Source organism: Pongo abelii, chromosome 5 (genome assembly GCF_028885655.2).
Source record: "Pongo abelii isolate AG06213 chromosome 5, NHGRI_mPonAbe1-v2.0_pri, whole genome shotgun sequence".
NCBI classification, from domain to species: domain Eukaryota; kingdom Metazoa; phylum Chordata; class Mammalia; order Primates; family Hominidae; genus Pongo; species Pongo abelii.
The window spans coordinates 45,253,575-45,278,429 of NC_071990.2; the positions used below are offsets into that span (position 1 = coordinate 45,253,575).

Below are 24,855 nucleotides of genomic sequence, written 5' to 3' on the forward strand. Positions count from 1 at the left end.
AGGCCTGCTTCATGGCTTACAGATGACATGACCTTGTTGTATCCACATATGGTGGACAGCAGAAACAGAGGAAACAAACTTTCTTGTGTCTCTTCTCAGAAATGCCCTAATCATAAAGGTTCCATCCTTATGACCTAATTATTAATGCTTCCCACAATTCTCACCTCCAAATATTACTACACTGGGAATTAGGCTTCAACATATATACTCAGAGGGTGAGGAGGGACACAAACATTTAGTCCATGCAATCATCTTTATCAAGTTAAAGAGGTTTCCTTCTCTTCCTAGTTTGTTGAATGACCCTCTCATTAAAAACTTTTGGAATTTTGTTAAATGCTTTTCCTATATTTATTGAGGTGATCATGTGATTTTTCTCCTTTATTCTGTTAATTTGATGCATTACATGAATTGTTTTCTAAGTTTAAAACAACCTTATATCCCTATGACAAATCCCATTTGGTCATGGTTTATAATCCTTTCTGTACTTGCTGAATTCAGTTTAATGGCATTCTGTTGAGGATTTTTGCATCTGTATTAAAGATGGCAGAATAGGAACAGCTCCGGTCTACAGCTCCCAGAGTGAGCGACGCAGAAGATGGATGATTTCTGCATTTCCATCTGAGCTTTGAAGAGAGCAGTGGTTCTCCCAGCACGCAGCTGGAGATCTGAGAACGGGCAGACTGCCTCCTCAAGTGGGTCCCTGACCCCTGACCTCCGAGCAGCCTAACTGGGAGGCACCCCCCAGTAGGGGCAGACTGACACCTCACACGGCTGGGTACTCCCCTGAGACAAAACTTCCAGAGGAACGATCAGACAGCAGCACTCACGAAATCCACTGTTCGCGAAAATCCACTGTTCTCCAGCCACCGCTGCTGATACCCAGGCAAACAGGGTCTGGAGTGGACCTCTAGCAAACTCCAACAGACCTGCAGCTGAGGGTCCTATCTGTTAGAAGGAAAACTAACAAACAGAAAGGACATCCACACCAAAAACCCATCCGTACATCACCATCACCAAAGACCAAAAGTAGATAAAACCACAAAGATGGGGAAAAAACACAGCAGAAAAACTGGAAACTCTAAAAAGCAGAGCGCCTCTCCTCCTCCAAAGAAACGCAGTTCCTCACCAGCAACGGAACAAAGCTGGACAGAGAATGACTTTGACGAGTTGAGACAAGGCTTCAGATGATCAAACTACTCCGAGCTACAGGAGGAAATTCAAACCAAAGGCAAAGAAGTTAAAAACTTTGAAAAAAATTTAGACGAATGTATAACTAGAATAACCAATACAGAGACGTGCTTAAAGGAGCTGATGGAGCTGAAAGCCAAGGCTCGAGAACTACGTGAAGAATGCAGAAGCCTCAGGAGCTGATGGAGCTGAAAGCCAAGGCTCGAGAACTACGTGAAGAATGCAGAAGCCTCAGGAGCTGATGTGATCAAATGGAAGAAAGGGTATCAGTGATGGAAGATCAAATGAATGAAATGAAGTGAGAAGGGAAGTTTAGAGAAAAAAGAATAAAAAGAAAAGAACAAAGCCTCCAAGAAATATGGGACTATGTGAAAAGACCAAATCTATGTCTGATTGGTATACCTGAAAGTGATGGGGAGAACGGAACCAAGTTGGAAAACACTCTGCGGGATATTATCCAGGAGAACTTCCCCAATCTAGCAAGGCAGGCCAACATTCAGATTCAGGAAATACAGACAACGCCACAAAGATATTACTCGAGAAGAGCAACTCCAAGACACATAATTGTCAGATTCACCAAAGTTGAAATGAAGGAAAAAATGTTAAGGGCAGCCAGAGAGAAAGGTCAGGTTACCCACAAAGGGAAGCCCATCAGACTAACAGCGGATCTCTCGGCAGAAACTCTACAAGCCAGAAGAGAGTGGGGACCAATATTCAACATTCTTAAAGAAAAGAATTTTCAACCCAGAATTTCATATCCTGCCAAACTAAGCTTCATAAGTGAAGGAGAAATAAAATCCTTTACAGACAAGCAAATGCTGAGAGATTCTCTCACCACCAGGCCTGCCCTAAAAGAGCTCCTGAAGGAAGCACTAAACACGGAAAGGAACAACCGGTACCAGCCACTGCAAAATCATGCCAAATTGTAAAGACCATCGAGGCTAGGAAGAAACTGCATCAACTAACGAGCAAAATAACCAGCTAACATCATAATGACAGGATCAAATTCACACATAACAATATTAACTTTATATGTAAATGGACTAAACGCTCCAATTAAAAGACACAGACTGGCAAATTGGATAAAGAGTCAAGACCCATCAGTGTGCTGTATTCAGAAAACCCATCTCAAGTGCAGAGACACACATAGGCTCAAAATAAAAGGATGGAGGAAGATCTACCAAGCAAATGGAAAACCAAAAAATGCAGGGGTTGCAATCCTAGTCTCTGATAAAACAGACTTTAAACCAACAAAGATCAAAAGAGACAAAGAAGGCCATTACATAATGGTAAAGGGATCAATTCAACAAGAAAAGCTAACAATCCTAAATATATATGCACCCAATACAGGAGCACCCAGATTCATAAAGCAAGTCCTGAGTGACCTACAAAGAGACTTAGACTCCCACACAATAATAATGGGAGACTTTAACACCCCACTGTCAACATTAGACAGATCAACAAGACAGAAAGTTAACAAGGATACCCAGGAATTGAACTCAGCTCTGCACCAAGCAGACCTAATAGACATCTACAGAACTCTCCACCCCAAATCAACAGCATATACATTTTTTTCAGCACCACACCACACCTATTCCAAAACTGACCACATAGTTGGAAGTAAAACTCTCCGCAGCAAATGTAAAAGAACAGAAATTATAACAAACTGTCTCTCAGACCACAGTACAATCAAACTGGAACTCATGATTAAGAAACTCACTCAGAACTGCTCAACTACATGGAAACTGAACAACCTGCTCCTGAATGACTACTGGGTACATAACGAAATGAAGGCAGAAATAAAGATGTTCTTTGAAACCAACGAGAAAAAAGACACAACATACCAGAATCTCTGGGACACATTCAAAGCAGTGTGTAGACGGAAATTTACAGCACTAAATGCTCACAAGAGAAAGCAGGAAAGATCCAAAATTGACACCCTAACATCACAATTAAAAGAACTAGAAAAGCAAGAGCAAACACATTCAAAAGCTAGCAGAAGGCAAAAAAAAAAACTGAAATCAGAGCAGAACTGAAGGAAATAGAGACACAAAACACCCTTCAAAAAATTAATGAATCCAGGAGCTGGTTTTTTTGAAAGGATCAACAAAGAAGACTAATAAAGAAGAAAAGAGAGAAGAATCAAATAGACGCAATAAAAAATGATAAAGGGGATATCACCACCAATCCCACAGAAATACAAACTACCATCAGAGAATACTACAAACACCTCTACGCAAATAAACTAGAAAATCTAGAAGAAATGGATAAATTCCTCAACACATACACCCTCCCAAGACTAAACCAGGAAGAAGTTGAATCTCTGAATAGACCAATAACAGGAGCTGAAATTGTGGCAATAATCAATAGCTTACCAACCAAAAAGAGTCCAGGACCAGTTGGAGTCACAGCCGAATTCTACCAGAGGTACAAGGAGGAACTGGTACCATTCCTTCTGAAACTATTCTAGTCAATAGAAAAAGAGGGAGTCCTCCCTAACTCATTTTACGAGGCCAGCATCATCCTGATACCAAAGCTGGGCAGAGACTCAACATAAGAGAATTTTAGACCAATATCCTTGATGAACATTGATGCAAAAATCCTCAATAAAATACTGGCAAACCGAACCCAGCAGCACATCAAAAAGCTTATCCACCATGATCAAGTGGGCTTCATCCCTGGGATGCAAGGCTGGTTCAATATACACAAATCAATAAATGTAATCCAGCATATAAACAGAACCAAAGACAAAAACCATATGATTATCTCAATAGATGCAGAAAAGGCCTTTGACAAAATTCAACAACCCTTCATGCTGAAAACTCTCAATAAATTAGGTATTGATGGGACATATCTCAAAATAAGAAGAGCTATCTATGACAAACCCACAGCCAATATCATACTGAATGGGCAAAAACTGGAAGCATTCCCTTTGAAAACTAGCACAAGACAGGGATGCCCTCTCTCACCACTCCTATTCAACATAGTGTTGGAAGTTCTGGCCAGGGCAATCAGGCAGGAGAAGGAAATAAAGAGTATTCAATTAGGAAAAGAGGAAGTCAAATTATCCCTGTTTGCAGATGACATGATTTTATATCTAGAAAACCCCATCGTCTCAGCCCAAAATCTCCTTAAGCTGATAAGCAACTTCAGCAAAGTCTCAAGATACAAAATCAATGTACAAAAATCACAAGTATTCCTATATACCAATAACAGACAAACAGAGAGCCAAATCATGAGTGAACTCCCATTCACAATTGCTTCAAAGAGAATAAAATACCTAGGAATCCAACTTACAAGGGATGTGAAGGACCTCTTCAAGGAGAACTACAAACCACTGCTCAATGAAATAAAAGAGGATACAAACAAATGGAAGAACATTCCATGCTCATGGGTAGGAAGAATCAATATTGTGAAAATGGCCATACTGCCCAAGGTAATTTATAGATTCAATGCCATCCCCATCAAGCTACCAAGAAGTTTCTTCACAGAATTGGAAAAAACTACTTTAAAGTTCATATGGAACCAGAAAAGAGCCCGCATCGCCAAGTCAATCCTAAGCCAAAAGAACAAAGCTGGAGGCATCACACTACCTGACTTCAAACTATACTACAAGGCTACAGTAACCAAAACAGCATGGTACTGGTACCAAAACAGAGATATAGATCACTGGAACAGAACAGAGCCCTCAGAAATAACGCCGCATATCTACAACTATCTGATCTTTGACAAACCTGAGAAAAACTAGCAATGGGGAAAGGATTCCCTATTTAATAAATGGTGCTGGGAAAACTGGCTAGCCATATGTAGAAAGCTGAAACTGGATCCCTTCCTTACACCTTATACAAAAATTAATTCAAGATGGATTAAAGACTTAAACGTTAGACCTAAAACCATAAAAACCCTAGAAGAAAACCTAGGCATTACCATTCAGGACACAGGCATGGGCAAGGACTTCATGTCAAAAACACCAAAAGCAATGGCAACAAAAGCCAAAATTGACAAATGGGATCTAATTAAACTAAAGAGCTTCTGCACAGTAAAGGAAACTACCATCAGAGTGAACAGGCAACCTACAAAATAGGAGAAAATTTTCACAACCTACTCATCTGACAAAGGGCTAATATCCAGAATCTACAATGAACTCCAACAAATTTACAAGAAGAAAACAAACAGCCCCATCAAAAAGTGGGTGAAGGACATGAACAGACACTTCTCAAAAGAAGACATTTATGCAGCCAAAAAACACATGAAAAAATGCTCACCATCACTGGCCATCAGAGAATGCAAATCAAAACCACAATGAGATACCATCTCACACCAGTTAGAATGGCAAGCATTAAAAAGTCAGGAAACAACAGGTGCTGGAGAGGATGTGGAGAAATAGGAACACTTTTACACTGTTGGTGGGACTGTAAACTAGTTCAACCATTGTGGAAGTCAGTGTGGTGATTCCTCAGGGATCTAGAACTGGAAATACCATTTGACCCAGCCATCCCGTTACTGGGTATATACCCAAAGGACTATAAATCATGCTGCTATAAAGACACATGCACATGTATGTTTACTGCGGCACTATTCACAATAGCAGAGACTTGGAACCAACCCAAATGTCCAACAACGATAGACTGGATTAAGAAAATGTGGCACATATACCCCATGGAATACTATGCAGCCCCCAAAAATGATGAGTTCATGCCCTTTGTAGGGACATGGATGAAATTGGAAATCATCATTCTCAGTAAACTATCACAAGGACAAAAAACCAAACACCGCATGTTCTCACTCACAGGTGGGAATTGAACAATGAGAACACATGGACACAGGAAGGGGAACATCACACTCTGGGGACTGTTGTGGGGTGGGGGGACGGGGGAGGGATAGCATTAGGAGATATACTTAATACTAAATGATGAGTTAATGGGTGCAGCACACCAGCACGGCACATGTATACATATGTAACTAACCTGCACATTGTGCACATGTACCCTAAAACTTAAAGTATAATAATAATAAAATAAAAAATTAAAAAAAAAAGATCGCAGTCTGGTTTTCTTTTCTTGTGATATCTTTGTCTGGTTTTCATATCAGGCTCAATCTATATTACTTTTATAGAATTAGTTGGGAAATAATTGGTATTCTTCTTTAAAGATTTGGTGGAATTCAACAGTGAAATAATCTGTGACTGAGCTTTTCTTTGTGGAAATTTTTAAGCTACTAATTTAACCTTTTGCTATTGTCCTGTTCAGATTTTCCATTCCTTCTTGATTCAATTTCATTTGTCTGTGTCTTCATAGTAGACCAACTGTATATTTACACAGTTTGTCATATTAACCATTTTATTTGCCACTTCTGGTTCTTTTCATTTGTTTCTATAACTTGAGGTGCCATTTCCTTACCCCAGTACAGCATTATTACCACTTACCTCATTCGTGTCATTACTGTCAAATATATTATATTTGCAAACATTATAGACCCAACATCACAATTTTTATATACATACTGTTTTATCTAGCTGTTTCATAAATCAGTTTTAAAAAGGAAAGGAAATATACAATTATACTCTCTCTTATATTTATGTACTTAATTATCTTTATAAATGTGTGAATTCAAATTATTTGGTGCAGCTTGCTTTTAGACAATTATACTTTCTCTTATATTCATGTACTTAATTATCTTTATAAATGTGTGGATTCAAATTATTTGGTGCAGCTTGCTTTTAGCCTTAAAAACTTTTCTTATATGGGTCTGACAGCAAGAAATTCTCCTGGTTTTTGTTTATCTGGGACTGTATTTTGCATTCATTTTTGAAAGATAGTTTTGCTGGATGTAAGTTTCTCGGTGGACAGTTTTTTTCTTTCAGCACTTTGAATATATCTTTCCACTGCCTTCTGATCTCTATGTTGATGAGAAGTCAGCCATCAATATTGTCAGGGTCCCCCTGTATATGCTTTTTTCTTGTGACTTTCATGATTTTTTGTCTGTTTTTTTTTCCCACATTTTTGGTAAAAGTGTCTTAGTGTAGATTTCTTTATGTTTATCCTAATTGGAGCTTGTTGATATGCTTGAATTAGTAGACTGGTAGTTTTCATCAAATGTGGGATGTTTTCAGTCATTATTGCTTGAATATTTATTTTTCTACTTTTTCTCTCATCTTCTGATATTCTCATTATGTGTATTTTTACACAATGGTACTCTACATTTCTCTGAAGCTGTTTATTTTTATTATTTTTTCACTTTTTTCTTCAGATTGTACACTCTTTAATGATGTCTTCAAGTTCAGATTCTTTCTTCTGCCAGCTGAAAACAACTATTGAGCCCTTCTGAATTTTTTCATTTCAGTAATTGTATTCTTGAACACCGTAATTGCTATTTTGTTAAATAAATTCTGTCTTTATTGACACTCTTTACTTTGTGAGACACTATTATCATATCTTCCTTTAATTTTATTATTATACTTTAAGTTTTAGGGTACATGTGCACAATGTGCAGGTTAGTTACATATGTATACATGTGCCATGCTGGTGTGCTGCACCCATTAACTCGTCATTTAGCATTAGGTATATCTCCTAAAGCTATCCCTCCCCCGTCCCCCCACCCCACAACAGTTCCCAGAGTGTGATGTTCCCCTTCCTGTGTCCATGTGTTCTCATTGTTCAATTCCCACCTATGAGTGAGAATATGCACTGTTCGGTTTTTTGTGTTTGCGATAGTTTACTGAGAATGATGATTTCCAATTTCATCCATTATATCTTCCTTTTTTTACAATTTTATTTCCTTTAGTTATTTGAACACATACATAATAGCCGCTTTGATGTTTTTGTCTGCTACGTCCAACATCTGGGCCCACAAAAAGCAGTTTCTATTGTCTACTTTTTTTTTGTCTCCTTTTTATGGATCACACTTACCTATTACTTGGCATATCTAGTATTTTGTTGTTGTTGTTGAAAAGGGACACTTCAGATAATACAGTGTAGCAAATCTAGATAACTCCCTCTCCTCCCTGGGGCTTGTCATTGTTTATTTCATGACGTGGCTGAACTAGTACAATGAAGTCTCTTCCCTTGCAGTATGCAGCCTCTGATGTTGTTCTTCAGAGGGTGCAGCCTTGAGTATGCAAACAATCTCCTCCATAACCAGAGATGACTGTAGTTTTAGTCAGGGGGTCTTTGGCTGTTATCTTCCCTGATCTCCCCATTAAGTTTCTGGCTGTTCTGCCTCTACTGTTATCACATACAGCTGTTAGCCCCCACTAATTGACAGCTGTTTGCTCCACTGTTTCTGATAATACCCTTGGGCATAAATTGCTCCAGATATTGATTGACCTAAATAATGTTGGGCCCCTGTGAAATGTTGCCAGCCTTTAAGTTTTGCTCTGACTGCAGGAGGGCTCTTTTTAACTATCTCTTTCCCTTGTTTTCTTTGTTTAACATCTAGCTGACCCACTGTTTTGCTTTTTGCTACCAGTATCATGGAGCTACCAGTCCCCTCTTAATCACTCATCACCAGGATCTTCGTTGTTGTTGTTATTATTTTTACAATGTACTTAGGTATGAACTTCCACACACTCTGTTCCAAGCAGTGATGTGGAAGAGCTGCAGAGCTTTCGCTCCCAAGGTCTGAGCTGAACCTCTGTACCGCTGTACTGAAGCTGAGGGTGGACCTGCAATTAACTTCTCCTGGAAAGACTTCCCTGGATCTGAGAATGGGGATCTGGAAAGGGAAGCAACCCCTAGACTTCTAGGCTTGTCTCTTCTGGTATGTAGCTTTGCTCCCTATGAGAGCTAGGGTGGTGGCAATCAGAGCCCAGTATTCTCAGACTACCATGTCTGAGTTAGAGCTTTTATCCTATGAGTTGAGGTTAAGTGAGAAAAGGGAGCCCCAGTCATCTCAGCTGTGCCTGCCTAGAATAAAGCTTTTGCAACATGGGGCTGAGGGAGATGAGAGATGCCTACCTCTTGCCCCTTCTGGGGTAAAATTGTTGCCCTAGAATAAGAACTGGAGGGGCAAGCTACACTCACTCAGAGTAGAGCTTCTGTCACACTGAGTTAAGGTGGCAGAATGGTGAAAAGTGATCATGTGAGCAGGTCATGGTTTAAATGCAACAGACTCTCAATACTGTTCTTAACAAGATTTAGTTGATCTTGAATATGTGTTGCCCTGCTTGCTGTATGCGCTTAGGACAATTTCTACAGACTTTAAATGATTATTTCAAAAAAATTTTACCAGTTAAATGTGTTTCACTGGGGAGAGACTCTGCCATACTCCTTACATAGCCATTTCAGAAGTGCCACGTCAAGATTAGATGTGTTCTACCTGAATATTTTACTTTATAATTTCTATCAACTGTTTTTTTTAAAGTTTTAGTGTGCTTTTTGTAAGACACACAAAATTAGAACATACAAATGAAGATAAGGGGGAAGATTTGAAATGAATGAGAGGACATCAAACTAATATGATGGTTTAGCAAAACTGAATATTACTCTTACCACCCCAAACTTCATGGTGTCTGAAGCATGGTGTTAACTGCTATCATTTATTCAGTGGCAGGCACGTATCAAGTGCTTTTCATATATTATGCTAAACTCTCCTAAGCACGCCACATGTTACACAATATAATTTCCCTCCACATAAATGAGGAAACTGACCCTCAAGGTCACACAAAGAAAGCAGAGAACTGGTATTGATTGGAATTCAGGTCTGTTTTACTCTAAGTCTGCATTCACTATGTGCTCCATAAAAAGAAACATTTCAATTCATCTGCAGAACTACTTTTCAAGAATTAGATTCTATGAGAAGTGTAGTAATATTAAATAGGTAACATGGTATAATATGTTTTATCAGAAATATATACTTTTGCAAGGGTATTCCACTTGATTTGTTGACAGTAAACAAAATTAACTAGTTCTCGAGTTACACTGGAATTGCATAAATGTGTTATCCAGCACACGACTGTCATAAGCTCATGTTTTAGTTTTGTGTTTTGTTTTGGTTACCTTCAAGAAGATCATCCTCATCGATGCCTTTGACAATCTTTGATTTGTAGTCTCGGATAAACATGTATTTTAGCAATCTTCTAAGTTTTTTCTATTAAAAATATAAAATAAGTAAATAAGAAAACCTATATATATATTCACTTTACTGATTAAAGACTACTATAACCAAATTTAATAAACTTGTACCTCATGATATCAGAGAAAATAAAGTAATCCTTAGCATACTGCTATGACATAAAAAGATAGTCATCAAACACAAAGGCCAAAATACAAGTCTTTTAAAAAGCAGTTTTCATTTACAAATATGAATGTAAACATCCAAGTTCCAGAATCACAATAGTCACACATTGCTTAATGATGGGGATCTAAGAAATGCATCCTCAGGAGACTTCATCGTTTTGTGAACATCACTGAATACACTTACACAAACCTAGATGGAACAGTCTAATGTACACCTAGGCTACATGGTGCAGCCTACTGTTCATGGGCTACAAACCCGTATGCAAGGGTAAGAAAATGGTAAGTATTTGTGTATCTAAACATATCTAAATACAGAAAAATTAGTTAAAATACCATGTAAATGACAAAAAATGATACATTTGTAGAGGGCATATACCATGAATGAAGCTTGTAGGACCTGAAGTTGCTCTGGTTGAGTCCATGAATGAGTGGCAAGTGAATTTGAGGGCCTAGGACATTACTGCATGCTATTGCAGACTTTATTTTTAAAAAAGCTGTACACTTAGGCTACACTATATTTTAAATTTTTCTTTCTTCAATAATAAATGTGCCTTAGCTTACTTACTGTAAGTATTTTACTTTATAGACTTAATTTAAAAAAAAGTTGACTCTTACAGTAATACTTAGCTTAAAACACAAACACCTTACACAATTGTACAAAAATGTTTTTCCTTTATATCCTTATTCTATAAACATTTTTCTACTTTTAAATTTCTTATAGCTTTTTAAACTTGTTAAAAACTAAGATGCGCGTGCACACACACACACACACACAGACACACACTAGCCTATGCTACATAGGATCAGGATTGTCAGTATCACTGTCTTCCACCTCCACATCTTGTCCCACTGGAAGGTCTTCAAGGGCAATAGCATGCATGGAACTGTCAGCTCCCTTGATAACTGCTTTTCTATTGGAATATCTCATGAAGGAACAGCCTCAGGTGGTTTACAGTTAAGTGTTTTTTGCAAGTAGTACATTCTAAAATAATGATAGAGTATTATAAATACATAAACAAGTAACAGTCATTTATTATCTGTATCAAGTATTATGTACTATATATAATTTTATGTGCTAGGCTTTTACACCATCAGCAGTGCAGAGGTATACACCAGCATCACCACAAAGTTGAGTCATGCATTGCACTACAATGTTAGTATGATACCTATGACATCACTAGATAATTGGAATTGTTCAGCTCCATTATAATCTTATGGTACTACTGCTGTATTTGCAGTACATTTTTGAAAAAAAGTTCATCATGTGGTACCTGACTATAATTGTTTTCTTTTTCTTTTTTTTTTTTTTTTGAGACGGAGTCTTGCTCTGTTGCCCAGGCTGGAGTGCAGTGGCGTGATCTCAGCTCACTGTAAGCTCCGCCTCCCAGATTCACTCCATTCTCCTGCCTCACCCTCCCGAGTAGCTGGGACTACAGTTGCCTGCCACCACGTCTGGCTAATTTTTTGTATTTTTTTTAGTAGAGACGGGGTTTCACCGTGTTAGCCAGGATGGTCTTGATCTCCTGACCTCATGATCTGCCCGCCTTGGCCTCCCAAAGTGCTGGGATTACAGGCGTGAGCCACCGTGCCTGGCCTGCTTTTTTTAATCTTATAAAAAGTTTTAGGCCGCGTGTGGTGGCTCACACCTGAATCCCAGCACTTTGGGAGGCTGAGGCAGGTAAATCACGAGGTCAGGAGATATAGACCATCCTGGCCAACATGGTGAAACCCTGTCTCTACTAAAAATACAAAAATTAGCTGGGCGTAGTGGCATGAGCCTGTAGCCCCAGCTACTTGGGAAGCTGAGGCACGAGAATCTCTTGAACCCGCGAGGCGGAGGTTGCAGTGAGTCGAGATGGTTCCACAGCACTCTAGCCTGGCGACAGAGCAAGATTCCGTCTCAAAATAAATAAATAAATAAATAAATGAAATAAAGTTCTAATTTTTTTTGAAGATTGTATTATCAATCTTCATACCAAGCTGACTGTACTTAAGCTATAGAATTTGGTATATACTCAAGATGAAATTTTATTTTAAAAAATTAACTTATAAATACCTAGACAGTGAGTTTGTAATAGTTGCTTTAAAAGTCAATAAACTCCTTTTTACTTTTTTTTAAAAATTTTCTGAGAATCTTATCTTTTTGCTAGAAGATTTGGTTTATGTGTTATATTTATGGAAAACAATCTGTAACCCGAAAAATGTAGTTCTATGAAATTCAAAGCTGATGAATGATAGTTAGGTCTTCATGGTGGCCTTCTTTAGATTTATGAGACCATAACGCTGCTTAATTTTAAAAGTAACTGATAACCCTTTGTAGCTTGTTGTATGCTTACACTTAGAATGTATTATCACTCGTTCCTGACCTTCAGGTTCAAGATTTCTATTAATAGCTGAAAAATACTGCATTTCACACAGTTCTTTACATGCACATTATTTGATATCTTCAATAGTTTCTTTGCATCTGGCGCCTTGTACCTAAGACTGCCTCACCCTAGGCAGAAACTTTCACTTTAAAAAATCCTACAGTCTCTCCATCTAATCATACAACCTTGAAATTTCATGAGTCTTAAAATGCTTCTTCAACTAAATCATATAGATACCCTATACCAAATAATAATTTTCTTAATAGTGAAGATTTTCATTTTGTAATATTCTTCATATCATCTAGGAGTTGATTAACTGAAACATGTAAAATATTAGAGAATATTTTTGACTACCTACTCATGAAAAATAATTATAGCAAAATTAGACACACAAATATCAGCTTAAATATTTTAATACCAAATTTCAAAGAGTAAGACAGGTAGGTCTTTGTTCAAAAACAGAAATTATGGTATATGTTTATCCCATTGAAAATTAATCTTAATTAATTTGCTTTTTTCAATAAGGTAGAGCTACAGACTAAACTTTGTATTTCAGGCTTAAAAAATTATTCTAGGAAAGTCTATAATCCTGGTAATGTTAATCTGTAAGAAGAGGAGAAAAATAAATACGCCATTCAGTTATATCCCAATTACGACAATAGAACATAGAGTCAATATTTAGTGAGTGTCATGTAGCAATGAAAGCGTCTACACAGACACATAAGGATAAGTGAGGGTTCGCTGTTAGCACAGTTTTTATATAAGTGCTTTTGTCCACATAATAAATATCAATTCTTTTGTAAACCCATTTTGTCGTACAAACTATGAAGACTAAAACATCAGTTCAATAGTTATTATTTTAATTTGAAAGCTACATAACAAGGATATATAGTTTCCACATGCAAGTTCAATTAAGCAAAACATGTGGATTTTAATACAATAAAATTACGTTATATTACCTTATCTTTGCGCATCAAAAACAGAAGATCTTCAGGAGTGATTACCCTTGCTCCCCGCAGCTGAGAAACTTCAGCAGCTTGCTGTAACTAACAATAATGAAAATTCAGAAATTTTTCTCAGTAATATAAATTATATATAGTACAGTCATGATGTCTCTAGAGAGATAAATATACTAAGAGTTAAAAACCTTTGGGAATAATCCAGCAATCACATTACTGCTTTTAAGAGCAAAATGTCTTATGTTTTTAAGATATAAAACATACAATTAAATTTACTTATGAGCCCACCTGTAACCAATACAATAAACAGAAATCTTTTATTTCTTTCATGCAAAAGAAAAATCATACACAGCTTCCAGAAATGCATTAATGCACCTGAAAATGATTTCATGAAATTTTATCCTTCATACTCATGTGAGCAATGGTTTCACTCAGTATCACTAGTTGAATAAGTATATTATATTAATCTGAGCTCCCATGCTGCTCTGATTTGAAATAGGCCCATTCAGAACTTTAAAAGATCAACAAAAACAGTAGCTGTTTCTAATATCCAAAGGAAAAAAAATACGTTTAGTTTTGGCAAGTCTTCAGTGGGTAAAGGATTCAGTCCATAAGTCATAATACTGGACTGCATTAATTTCTTTCCATACTAATCACATGCACACAAAAAGTTAACTGTATCTGGAATGTACAACACAAAACATTACTGCACGAAAAGTTAGATTCCCCCTGAAATGTTCATCTAGCCCCTTATATCTACAAAGTCAAGATTTTTCAGGAATTCGTAAGTCCTAGAAACATAATCTTACTTAAAAATGACCTGGAAAATAAAAGAATGTGAAAAATGATAGTTCCATTTTTTGGCACAGGCAAACTCAATTTCTTATTTTGATTAGTTGGAAGCACATAAAATATGCCCATCTGAAAAAAATAAAGATGCTACAGAAAACACTATAAAAATGTGTCTGTAACTTCTTCCAAATTTGATCAAATCATACTGATTGCACTGAACCAAGTCTATCCAATATTAAATATTATAAAAATATTTACATATAAAAGCTGTTCCCGAATGCATCCTTCTTTTAAAAGATAAACCTAACACATTTTCTTGAGAACTAATCTTTAAAAAGTGACACACTATTATCTCAACAAATATATGAAATCAAATAGTACATTTGTGCTAAAGAAATTCTGCTTGAATGTTTAATCCATTTTGCTAAGTAAGCTTCAAACCTTCTCTAAATACACAGACTACAAAATAGACTATAAACTCGCTATGTGTCAGCTTTACCACTGAATTTCCTGGATACTGCGGTTGGTATATAAACACAATCCTATCTAAATATAGAAATTTAAATTTAACTGTGAACCATTTAAAAAGAAATCTTGGGGGGGTCAGGTTTTTAAAAAGATGATGTTATCTACTCAGACACTAACAGTTTTCAGCAGGCATGAACATATTTTTCCTAAAAATTGGTAGAGTGTGAGGGAAATATATGTGCACATGCTTTTCAAATAAAAATATTTCTATCACAGTCTAAAATACAGGCAATCAGTGTTGAGAAAAATATGGGCTATATATACATTTGTCTGGACACATACACAGTAAATTTATTTTCTTAAATGAAGAATGCTGATCATTTGAAATCTGAAAAACACTCTACAGACATATGTAATTTTACTCACATTAAGAAAGGATCAGGAGAAATATGTATCCCTAAATAGTTTTCTCAATTAATCAACAGTTTATGCACACTACATATAAATAATCTCTATTCATAACATTCTCCAAAGTATCAGTTTATAAACATATTAGCCAGGATAAGTATGATAATAGAAAATAAAGACACAGAAGAGTTGGACATTTGGAATCACTGTTTTTTTTTTTTTTTTTTTTTTTTTTTTTCAGAACCAATACATGACCACTGTAAGGATCTGGAATTTATATCATGGTTATGCTGTCGTATGTAGCAGTAAAAGTCTATCTTTGTTTTTTATTTACCTGATTTTCTAATTTATCTCAACCAACATAATACCCTTACTAGGACTAGCATTGGTACCACTCCCTAGTCTGCCTTGGACCTCTGCCTAGTTAGTATGTCTCTGGAACTGAAAGTCTCACTATGTTACCTTACCAAGGCCTGCCTATCCTGGATGTGTCCCAAACCCCAAAATTACCTCTCCCAAACTCTGACCTCCTCTTCTCTACCAAGTGAAGACAGAAATCTTATTAGCTACTTAAAGTAACTCATACAAAAGTCATCTACTACACCCATACCAAAATACTCAAGTCCTGCACTCAGCCCTATGGAACCTGTGTATCCAAAAAGTCAGCCCTCCTTATGGAGGAGTTTCACATCTCAGGAATACTATTTTCCATCCATGTTTGGTTGAAAAAAATCTGCATATAAGTGGGACCATGCAGTTCAAGCCCAAGTTGATCAAGGGTCAACTGTGTTATTATGCATTGGTTTACTTCTGCAAATTTTTGCCTACTACCAGAAAGACTAAAGAAAGTTTTCTTTAACAATACAAACTTTAAAAACAGGTGAGCATTAAAAAGTGGGCAAAGGAGAAGAACAGACACTTTTCCAAAGACGACATAGATGTGGCCAACAAGCGTATGAAAAAAAGGCTCAGTAACACTGATCATTAGAGAAATGCAAATCAAAAGCACAATGAGATACCATCTTACAGCAGTCAGAATGGCTATTATCAAAAAGTCAAAAAAATAACAGATGCTGGCAAGGTTGTGGAGAAAAGGGAACACTTATACACTGTTAATGGGAGTGTAAATTAGTTCAACCATTGTGGAAAGCAGTATGGCGATTCCTCAGAGCTAAAAGCAGAACTACCATTGGACCCAGCAATCCTATTACTGGGTATATACCCCAAGGGGTATAAATCATTCCACCATAAAGACACATGCACACAAATGTTCACTGCAGTACTGTTCACAATAGCAAAGACATGGAATCAACTTAAATGCCCATCAATGACAGATTAAAGAAAATGTGGTACATATACACCATGGAATATTATGCAGCCATAAAAAAGAATGAGATCATGTCTTTTGTGGGAACATGGATGGAGTTGGAGGCTAACTAACACAGAAACAGAAAACCAAATACTGCATGTTCTCACTTATAAGTGGGAGCTAAATGATGAGCACTTATGAACACAAAAAAGGAAACAGACACTGGGGCCTACTTGAAGGTGGAAGGAGGGAGAGGAGAAGAAAAGATAACTCTTGGGTAGTGGGCTTAATTCCTGGGTGATGAAATAATCTGTATAACAAACCCTAGTGACATGAGTTTACCTATGTAACAAACCTTCACACGTACCCCTGAACCTAAAATAAAAGTTAAAAACAAAACAAAACAAAAAACAGGTGAGCAACTGGGTAGTCCAATTCCACAGGCATTAAACTTAAAATTGGTGCATTTAATGTGAAAACAATAGTAGAACTGGGAAACCAATATCAAAAATGTTCCTCAAAACTTCAGTGTTAACAGCAGTTCAGTTACAGCATTTCTGTTTTTTTCTGATTAATATTACTTCTATTTGTCAAAGTAAACAAAATATTAACTTGTAACAACTTTGTTAGGAAAAAATTCCCTAAAATATTAAAATTCATGTTTACATTTTAAGTATAATACTTTATTAGGAGGTTGAGAAGTAAAAGGTACACTATTACATGTCACCTCAAATGCCACATCTTTGACCCTATAAATAAATCTGTTCTCAATTTCACATTGCTATCCATGACATTCTTTTTTTTTCCTCACTGTATTATATTTTCACCAATTTCTGTTTATTTTGTTGTTTCTTTTCATCTTCTCAGGGCTCTTGAATGTGCTATTTCCACCATATTTGTTCTACTATAATCTCCCTTAAATATAATGTCTGAATTCTTGCTCTAAGATTAATGATAATTCCCTATTATCTAAATTCAATGTGGTCTTTAAAGCTCGAATGATTCACATATTTTCCCTGCCTTTCCACTAATTATATTTCTTGTTTTTCTCTCATATAATTCTACATTTAGGCTCCAATAATTTTGGTTCCTTTTACCTTTGTGTACTTGTGATGGTTAATTTTGTGTGTCAATTTGACTGGACCATGGGGTACCTAGACATTTGGTCAAGCATTATTCCGGGAGTGACTATGAGGGTGTTTCTGGATGAGATTAACAATTCAATCAGTAGACTGAGTAGCAGACTGTCCTCCTTAATGTGGGTGGGCCCCATCCAATCAGTTGAAGACATGGATAGAACAGAAAAGGCTGAGTAAGAGGAAACAACTTCTGTCTGAATGCATAACCTGGGACCCTGGGCCTTTTCTGGCCTTTGGTCTCAGACTGAAACATCAGCTTTTCTTGTGTTCTGAGGCTGCTGGCTTTCACACTGGAACTAAACATCTACACATTGGCTTTCCTGGGTCTCCAGCTTGCCAAATGAAGATTTTGGGAATCCTTAGACTCTATAACTGCATAATTATAATTTATTATTCTTATAATAATACATAAATCTCTCTCATACACACAAGTGTGCACACTCACATATACTTACTGCTGGTCTCTAATATAGTACTACAGTTAAATTATGAGAAAATCTTGATTCTTTATAAGATGTGGCACTTTTTCTTTAAAATACAAGCTTTAAAATAATTTTCTCAGAAAAATAAGATGTATGATTATTTTCACACAACAGTGTTTCTCATCTAACGTAGATAGAAAACTTAAATGCACAGTTTATAATATCTTAATTGCACTTGTTATCAAGTTTTGTAACACTCCTGCCTCCCAAATTTCTTTTGAATTATACACGTAGGTCCAGAACCATTGACCCTGAACAGGTAATCTGTAAATGTTTGTTAAATGTTGGCAATCCATCTTCCCCTTCATGATTTTCAGTTTTTCAATTTAAATGTAACAGAAATGAGTTAAGCTATGTAAAATCAATGGCCTTTTGCATTTGGCTGGGGCCCACATAAATTCAGCACAAAGATTTCTCTAAAGTTCTAAAAGGTTTAAAATGTACAACAGAATTGGCCGGGCACGGTGGCTCACGCCTGTAATGCCAGCACTTTGGGAGGCCAAGGCAGGCAGATCATGAGGTCAGGAGATTGAGACCATCCTGGCTAACACGGTGAAACCCCGTCTCTACTAAAAATACAAAAAAATGAGCCGGGCGTGGTGGTGGGCGCCTGCAGTCCCAGCTACTTGGGAGGCTGAGGCAAGAGAATGGTGTGAACCCGGGAGGCGGAGCTTGCAGTGAGCTGAGATCGCGCCACTGCACTCTAGCCTGGATGACAGAGCGAGACTCCGTCTCAAAAAAAAAAAAAGTATAACAGAATTAAGTTGATTATTCCACAATTACTAAGCTACTGAAAGTATTTTAATGAGACTTCCATTGCAGCTCTTTCCTTTAGGTTTTGCCTAAGACCTTGGATTCGTCCTTGAAGATAAATGGTAAACGGTAGGAGTTGTGGTGAGCAAGTATGATGAAGAAGCAGAATCCTAGGTAAGATTGTCACCTGGCTTAAAATTATTTATTTTTCCCTCTATCAGTCTATCTATTATGCACTCATTATCTATCAGGCCAGATTCTAGGTTAGGCTATGAATGGTCAGCTCTGCTTGCAACCATATTTGCTAGCCAGAGATAACCTCAAAGGTCTTCTCTAAATCTTCCATGATAAGACTGAAAGAACCCGGAGTTAAATTTCCTAAGTTGGAGTTAGGAAACTCCAGTGTAGTTTCATCACTAAGTGATTGCACAACCTCAGATACATCAAATAAGTTCTCTAGATTTGTGGGTTGTTTCTCTTTTATTTGAAATGGGTAATCAATGACTTTAATTACTAGTAGGAGAATTATCATCTTAGTGGTAATAATAGTGGCCATATATTGTGTCCCTAATTTGTGCCAGGTGCTGTGCTATGTGCCTTATATTTAATTTTAACTTTTAAATTTTATATCTAATTTAAAAAATATATAAAACATTAAAAGTCAAATAATACTATAAATTTTATGACAGATAGGAATACCTTGCCACACTTCTTCTGAATCTGTAATTCTGCTTACAGTGGCAATCACCTTTAACTTTTTAAGCTTATTTCTATGTTATTTACCAACATATTTGAAATAAGCTTATACTTGTTTTTTCAGCTTTAAAAATTATCAGATGACTTATTATGAGAGGTGAAAAAGATTTAGTGTTCTTAGACACCCCAAATTTGACCATCTCTCCTCTTTACCTATGAAATATAATTTTTGTTTAAATATACAGTGTTTATGTTATACCAAACTATTTTTGAAAAATTTGAAATGTATCAGAATTTATTTCAGTTTTGCTTTTGATGAGACATCTCATCTGGAGCCCTCCAGACTTCCCTTCTACTCTTCTGCTTTGGATCCTTTTTTTTTTTTTGAGACAGGGTCTCACTCTGTCATCCAGGCTGGAGTGCAGTGGTGTGATCACAGCTCACTGCAGCCTCAACCTCCTAGGCACTATAGACCCTTCCACCTCAGCCTCCTGAGTAGCTGGGACTATAGGCGTGCATCATCACATTTGGATAATTTCTGTATTTTTTTGCAGAGACAGGGTTCTACCACGTTGACCAGGCTGGTTGGGAACTTCTGGGCTCAAGTAATCTGCCCACTTTGGTGTCTCAAAGTGCTGGGATTACAGGCACGTAGGAGCTACCGTGCCCAGACTGGATTCTTGTTTTCATGACCCCATTTCTGCTTTCTCATTTCCTTCCTCATTTACTTCCTCATTTCAGCAAAGCATATTATCTGAAAGTTTCCTTTTTAGTTCATGAGCATAGTTATGATAGCTGCTTTAAAATCCTTGTACATTAATTTTAACATCTGTGTCATCTTGGAATCAGTCTCCCTTGACTATTTTTTCTTGGCTTTGGGTCATGTTTTCCTGTTATTTCAGATTTTAAGTAATCTAGTGTTTTATCTGAGATATTGTGAATAATATACTGTAGAAACTCTGGATTTTGTTGTATTCCTTTGAAGACTAAAAAATAGGTACTTAACTAGAATGGATTCAAACTGCAACATCTTTTTCTCCCCTGTGGTGGGCTACAGCTGAAATATACTTGATATTACAGTTTTCTGAGAATGGGTGCAAGGGAAATAAATTTTTAAAAATCTTGTATGTCTCAAAATGTGTTTATGTCATCCTTCGATTCAATTGATAATCTGGCTGAGTATAGAATTCTAGATTAAAAATAATTTTCCCTCAGAATTTTCAAGGCACTGCTACCTGTTCTTCTAGCTTAAAATGTTGCTGTTGACAAGTCGACTACATTATGATTCCTAAGCCTTTGTGTGACTTTTCCCCTAGTCTGAGAAACTTTTACTATCGTTCTTTTTATACTTCAAGTTCTGAAAATTCGTGATGCTTCTTTGATGAAGGTCTATCTTGAAATATTTTTTTAAATACTCATAACAATACTTCAACCTGTATGTTCTTGTCCTTTACATTTGAAAAATGTTCTTGGACTATTTTGAAAATTTCTATTGTCTGTTTTTTGTTTTGTTTGTTTTCCTGAAATGTCTATTAAATGAATGCTGGTGGACTTGTGTCTAGGATTTCTAATACTGGACATCATTTTATTTCACCTTTCCACAAAGTAAAGTTATACTATTTTGCCAGAATGGCACAGGGGTAGCTAATGGCCTACATGGTTTGGATAGGGTACTGGGATAAAATTATGCCTTTACCAATCTTCCTGTTTTTTAGTCTACACAAGACTTCTTTCTTCAGAGGAACCTTCAATCCCAAACTTTTCCATGTTCCAAAGTTTCATTTTCCTCAGGTCTGTTAAGCCTGTCTACCCACTTTAAGCTTTCAGATTTTTTTTTTTTTGACAGTTCTCACCTGCTATTTAGTCCTCTCCCATTTTCTATGTCTTGTAAGTTTATACACTTAACATTATTTTGTTATTTAGTGGAGTTTTCAGAGTTTGAAGCATGTGTACTACCCGTATTTAACAAGAAGCTGACACTCGTTTTTTATGCTAACATTTATAGAATTTATTATCCTATGCTTCATGTCTTCTATATATTATCTCATTTAACCTTCACAACAAACTTATGAGAGATGTCCAAACACACAAAACTATTACTAAGTAAAACATGTTTAACATTAAGCCATTCATGTTTCTCTCCTAGATTTCTTATTCAGAATAGAGGAAGATGCATTCACTAAATCAAGCCTTACATTGCATAGAAAAGTCTATCCATAAAAATGTTTATTTGCCTTTCAAAACATTTTCTTTCTTGGTGAATAAACAGTTGCCAAAAAAAAAAAAGAAAGAAAGATAAAAGGTTTGGATCAAAACATCCAAGCCAGTGGCTCCATGCAGACCCAGCCTAAGGATTGTGAGCTAAGTAAGTATTTGAAGGGAAATGTATTTGTAACTAAAGTTAACATTCAGAATACTCTACATTTAAGATATTTGACATAGTATTTTCCTACCATATAATCTTCTTATTCTTTCTTGATGATTGGTATTCTGTTGTCTTAGACATTTGAAACATAAGTGAGCATATAAATTGATAAAAGATGTGCCTAACTTTTTAGAGTTTCATTTTAACTGTTCTTTTTAGAATAGTAAGTCAAGCACAGTTAAGTCAGGTTTTAAAAAATATATAAGGCTATAATTACCAGGATGTCATGGCTCAAAAAATTCATTCATATATACTATGTGTGTACATATGACATATATGTATGTGTATATATATATATACATATTCTTTAAAATATGTGTGTGTGTATATATATTGCATGTATATATATATAATTACTCAGTTACAATCAATGTGAGCCTCTAAAGCTTACAAAATATCCAATAAACAATAACTATATATTTACTGTATGAAGATAGCAGCCTTAACATGGAAATAATTCTGTGGTTACTCTGTGATTTAAACATGAAATTAGGAGAACAAGAAGCAATAATCATTTGAACATTTTCTTTTAACCTGTTTTGCACACAAGCTATTATAAGCAACTTTCAACTCTAAATATATCTAAGTTTTGAATGTAAGCAAAGGCACATTTTAGAAATTTTTAAAGTTGAAATTAAATAAATTCATAGTTTAAATAACATAGTAATTTAGTATTAATTAACTGTAATTGATAACTGTTTTTAAAATTTTTCTTTTTCTTTTAAGAGACAGGGTCTTGCTCTGTCACCCAGACAGTACTGTGACACTACCTTGGCTCACTGCAGCCTCAAACTCCTGGGCTCAAATGATCCTCCCACCTCAGCCTCCTGAAGAGCTGGGACTACAGGCACATGCCATCATGCCTAGCTAATTTTTGTATTCTTTTTGTAGAGACAGGATCTCACTTTATTGCAGGCTGTTTTCGAACTCCTTGGCTCAAGTGATACTCCTGCCTTGGCCTCCCAGAGTGCTGGGATTACAGGTGTGAGCTATCACACACAGCCTCTTTAAAATTTAACTATTTATTGAAATGAAAATACAATTTGACTATTTACTGAATCTAAAATACAATTAAAATTGCAGAACGACGGACGCCTACCTTGAATTTGTTCAACATAATATATAGTTATCCTTTGGTAACTCAGTAACTGGAAATTGAAATATTTTTGAAGTCTAAGAAAAGGTTTCATTTGCATTTCTTAAAATTCAGAACCATAAGATATTTTGGTAGCCTACATAATATGTGCTTTACTTGACTACATTAATAATGCCTCTTCTTTCTCAGCTTCCTTCTTGGCATGTCCACGCCCCTTTCCATATTCCCTTCTGTTCACATTTGTAAACAGGCATCCACTGAACGGGTTGTAGCCCTTACTTGTTTCTTCAAAGGACAAAAATATAACATATAAGAGACTGAATTTCTTAGTTTTTTTTTCAGAACGCTTCCTGATTTGTTTTTACAAGATAGCCTGATTTCATTTCACCCTAGAATGTTCAGGAATAAACACAGGTCTTGTGCTAAGTCTTCATGGCTGGATCAGGGTACTAAAAGCACTGAATTACACCAGACCACACACAGGCCAATGTAATGATTAGAAAAGTTACCAAATGGAAAGAATAAAGTCCTGCTTTAGAATAATTATGGGGAGTAAGGAAAATTGATATCTAATTTTATCTCTATTACTAATTACCCTTGTTTTGGCAAAAGCAACTTTATAATTTTGTCTTTTTGTTGAGAAAATATATAGAGAAAGTGCCAATTTTAGATTTGCAGCTTCTGATGCTGGATCTAAGAACCTGATCCATGCAGAGGGCAAGGATCTGCTATGAAACTCGGTTAAAATGTGGCCTCCTCTGTTAGTGTGGTATATCCCGAAGAGTGTTCCAGAATCTTTAGATTATTACCTCCAAGTTATAGTCAAATACAGTAGTCGAAGCTTTAAAAATCATTACTTAGAAAAAGTTTCCCAAACCATCTTGACTTTCTTTGTCTCATAACATTTTTAAAATGCCTGTGATTTCATGTTTTAGTGAGGTAACATCATGCAGCATATAGCTAGCCTGACGTAAATGTTACTGACATTTATTTAGAAAAGATAAATTGTGAAGAACTCATAAAAAAGTTCATAACTTTTAGTACTCACAAAGATGAAAGGTTATTATCAAATTATTAAGTATTAATGACATTTTCCCATTAAAAAATTTAGGATGTAAATAATTTGTGGATAAATGTATTTGTATATATGTGTGATATTTTTATCCTTAATTATAATACATATTTGTGTGTATATACATAGATACATACCAAACATGTCTGTACATCACTAGAATCACTTTCTTGTAAAATGTAAGCTAACTTTCATCCAAACTTAAAGGGAAAAATAATGTGGGCTTTTTTGATAGAGAACTAATTGTTTCTCTAATAATTTCTCACGTAAAATTACCTCAAAATGAAATACAATGCACACATTAGTTTTGTAGTTACGGTTTTTAACAGAATAGCTGATCTTTCTGGTCCTCGGGTTCTTCAAGTGAGAACTAAAGAGAGGTGAATATCAAATAAGCTCCAAAGATCCTTTTGGCTTTTCCTTTCTGATTCTAGTGTTTAACCCTGGGTATAGTTTTGGTTCCATA

The 24,855-nt window shown here is 36.1% G+C and overlaps 1 protein-coding gene across 1 annotated transcript in view; it reads right to left on the reverse strand.

Moving 5' to 3' along the window:
- SUPT3H (SPT3 homolog, SAGA and STAGA complex component) overlaps positions 1-24,855 on the reverse strand; it is a 541,480-nt gene that overhangs the window by 171,888 nt on the left and 344,737 nt on the right. The window contains 2 exon segments of the mRNA XM_063724819.1: positions 10,185-10,275; positions 13,750-13,836. Of these exon segments, the coding sequence (XP_063580889.1) occupies positions 10,185-10,275; positions 13,750-13,836 (178 nt within the window).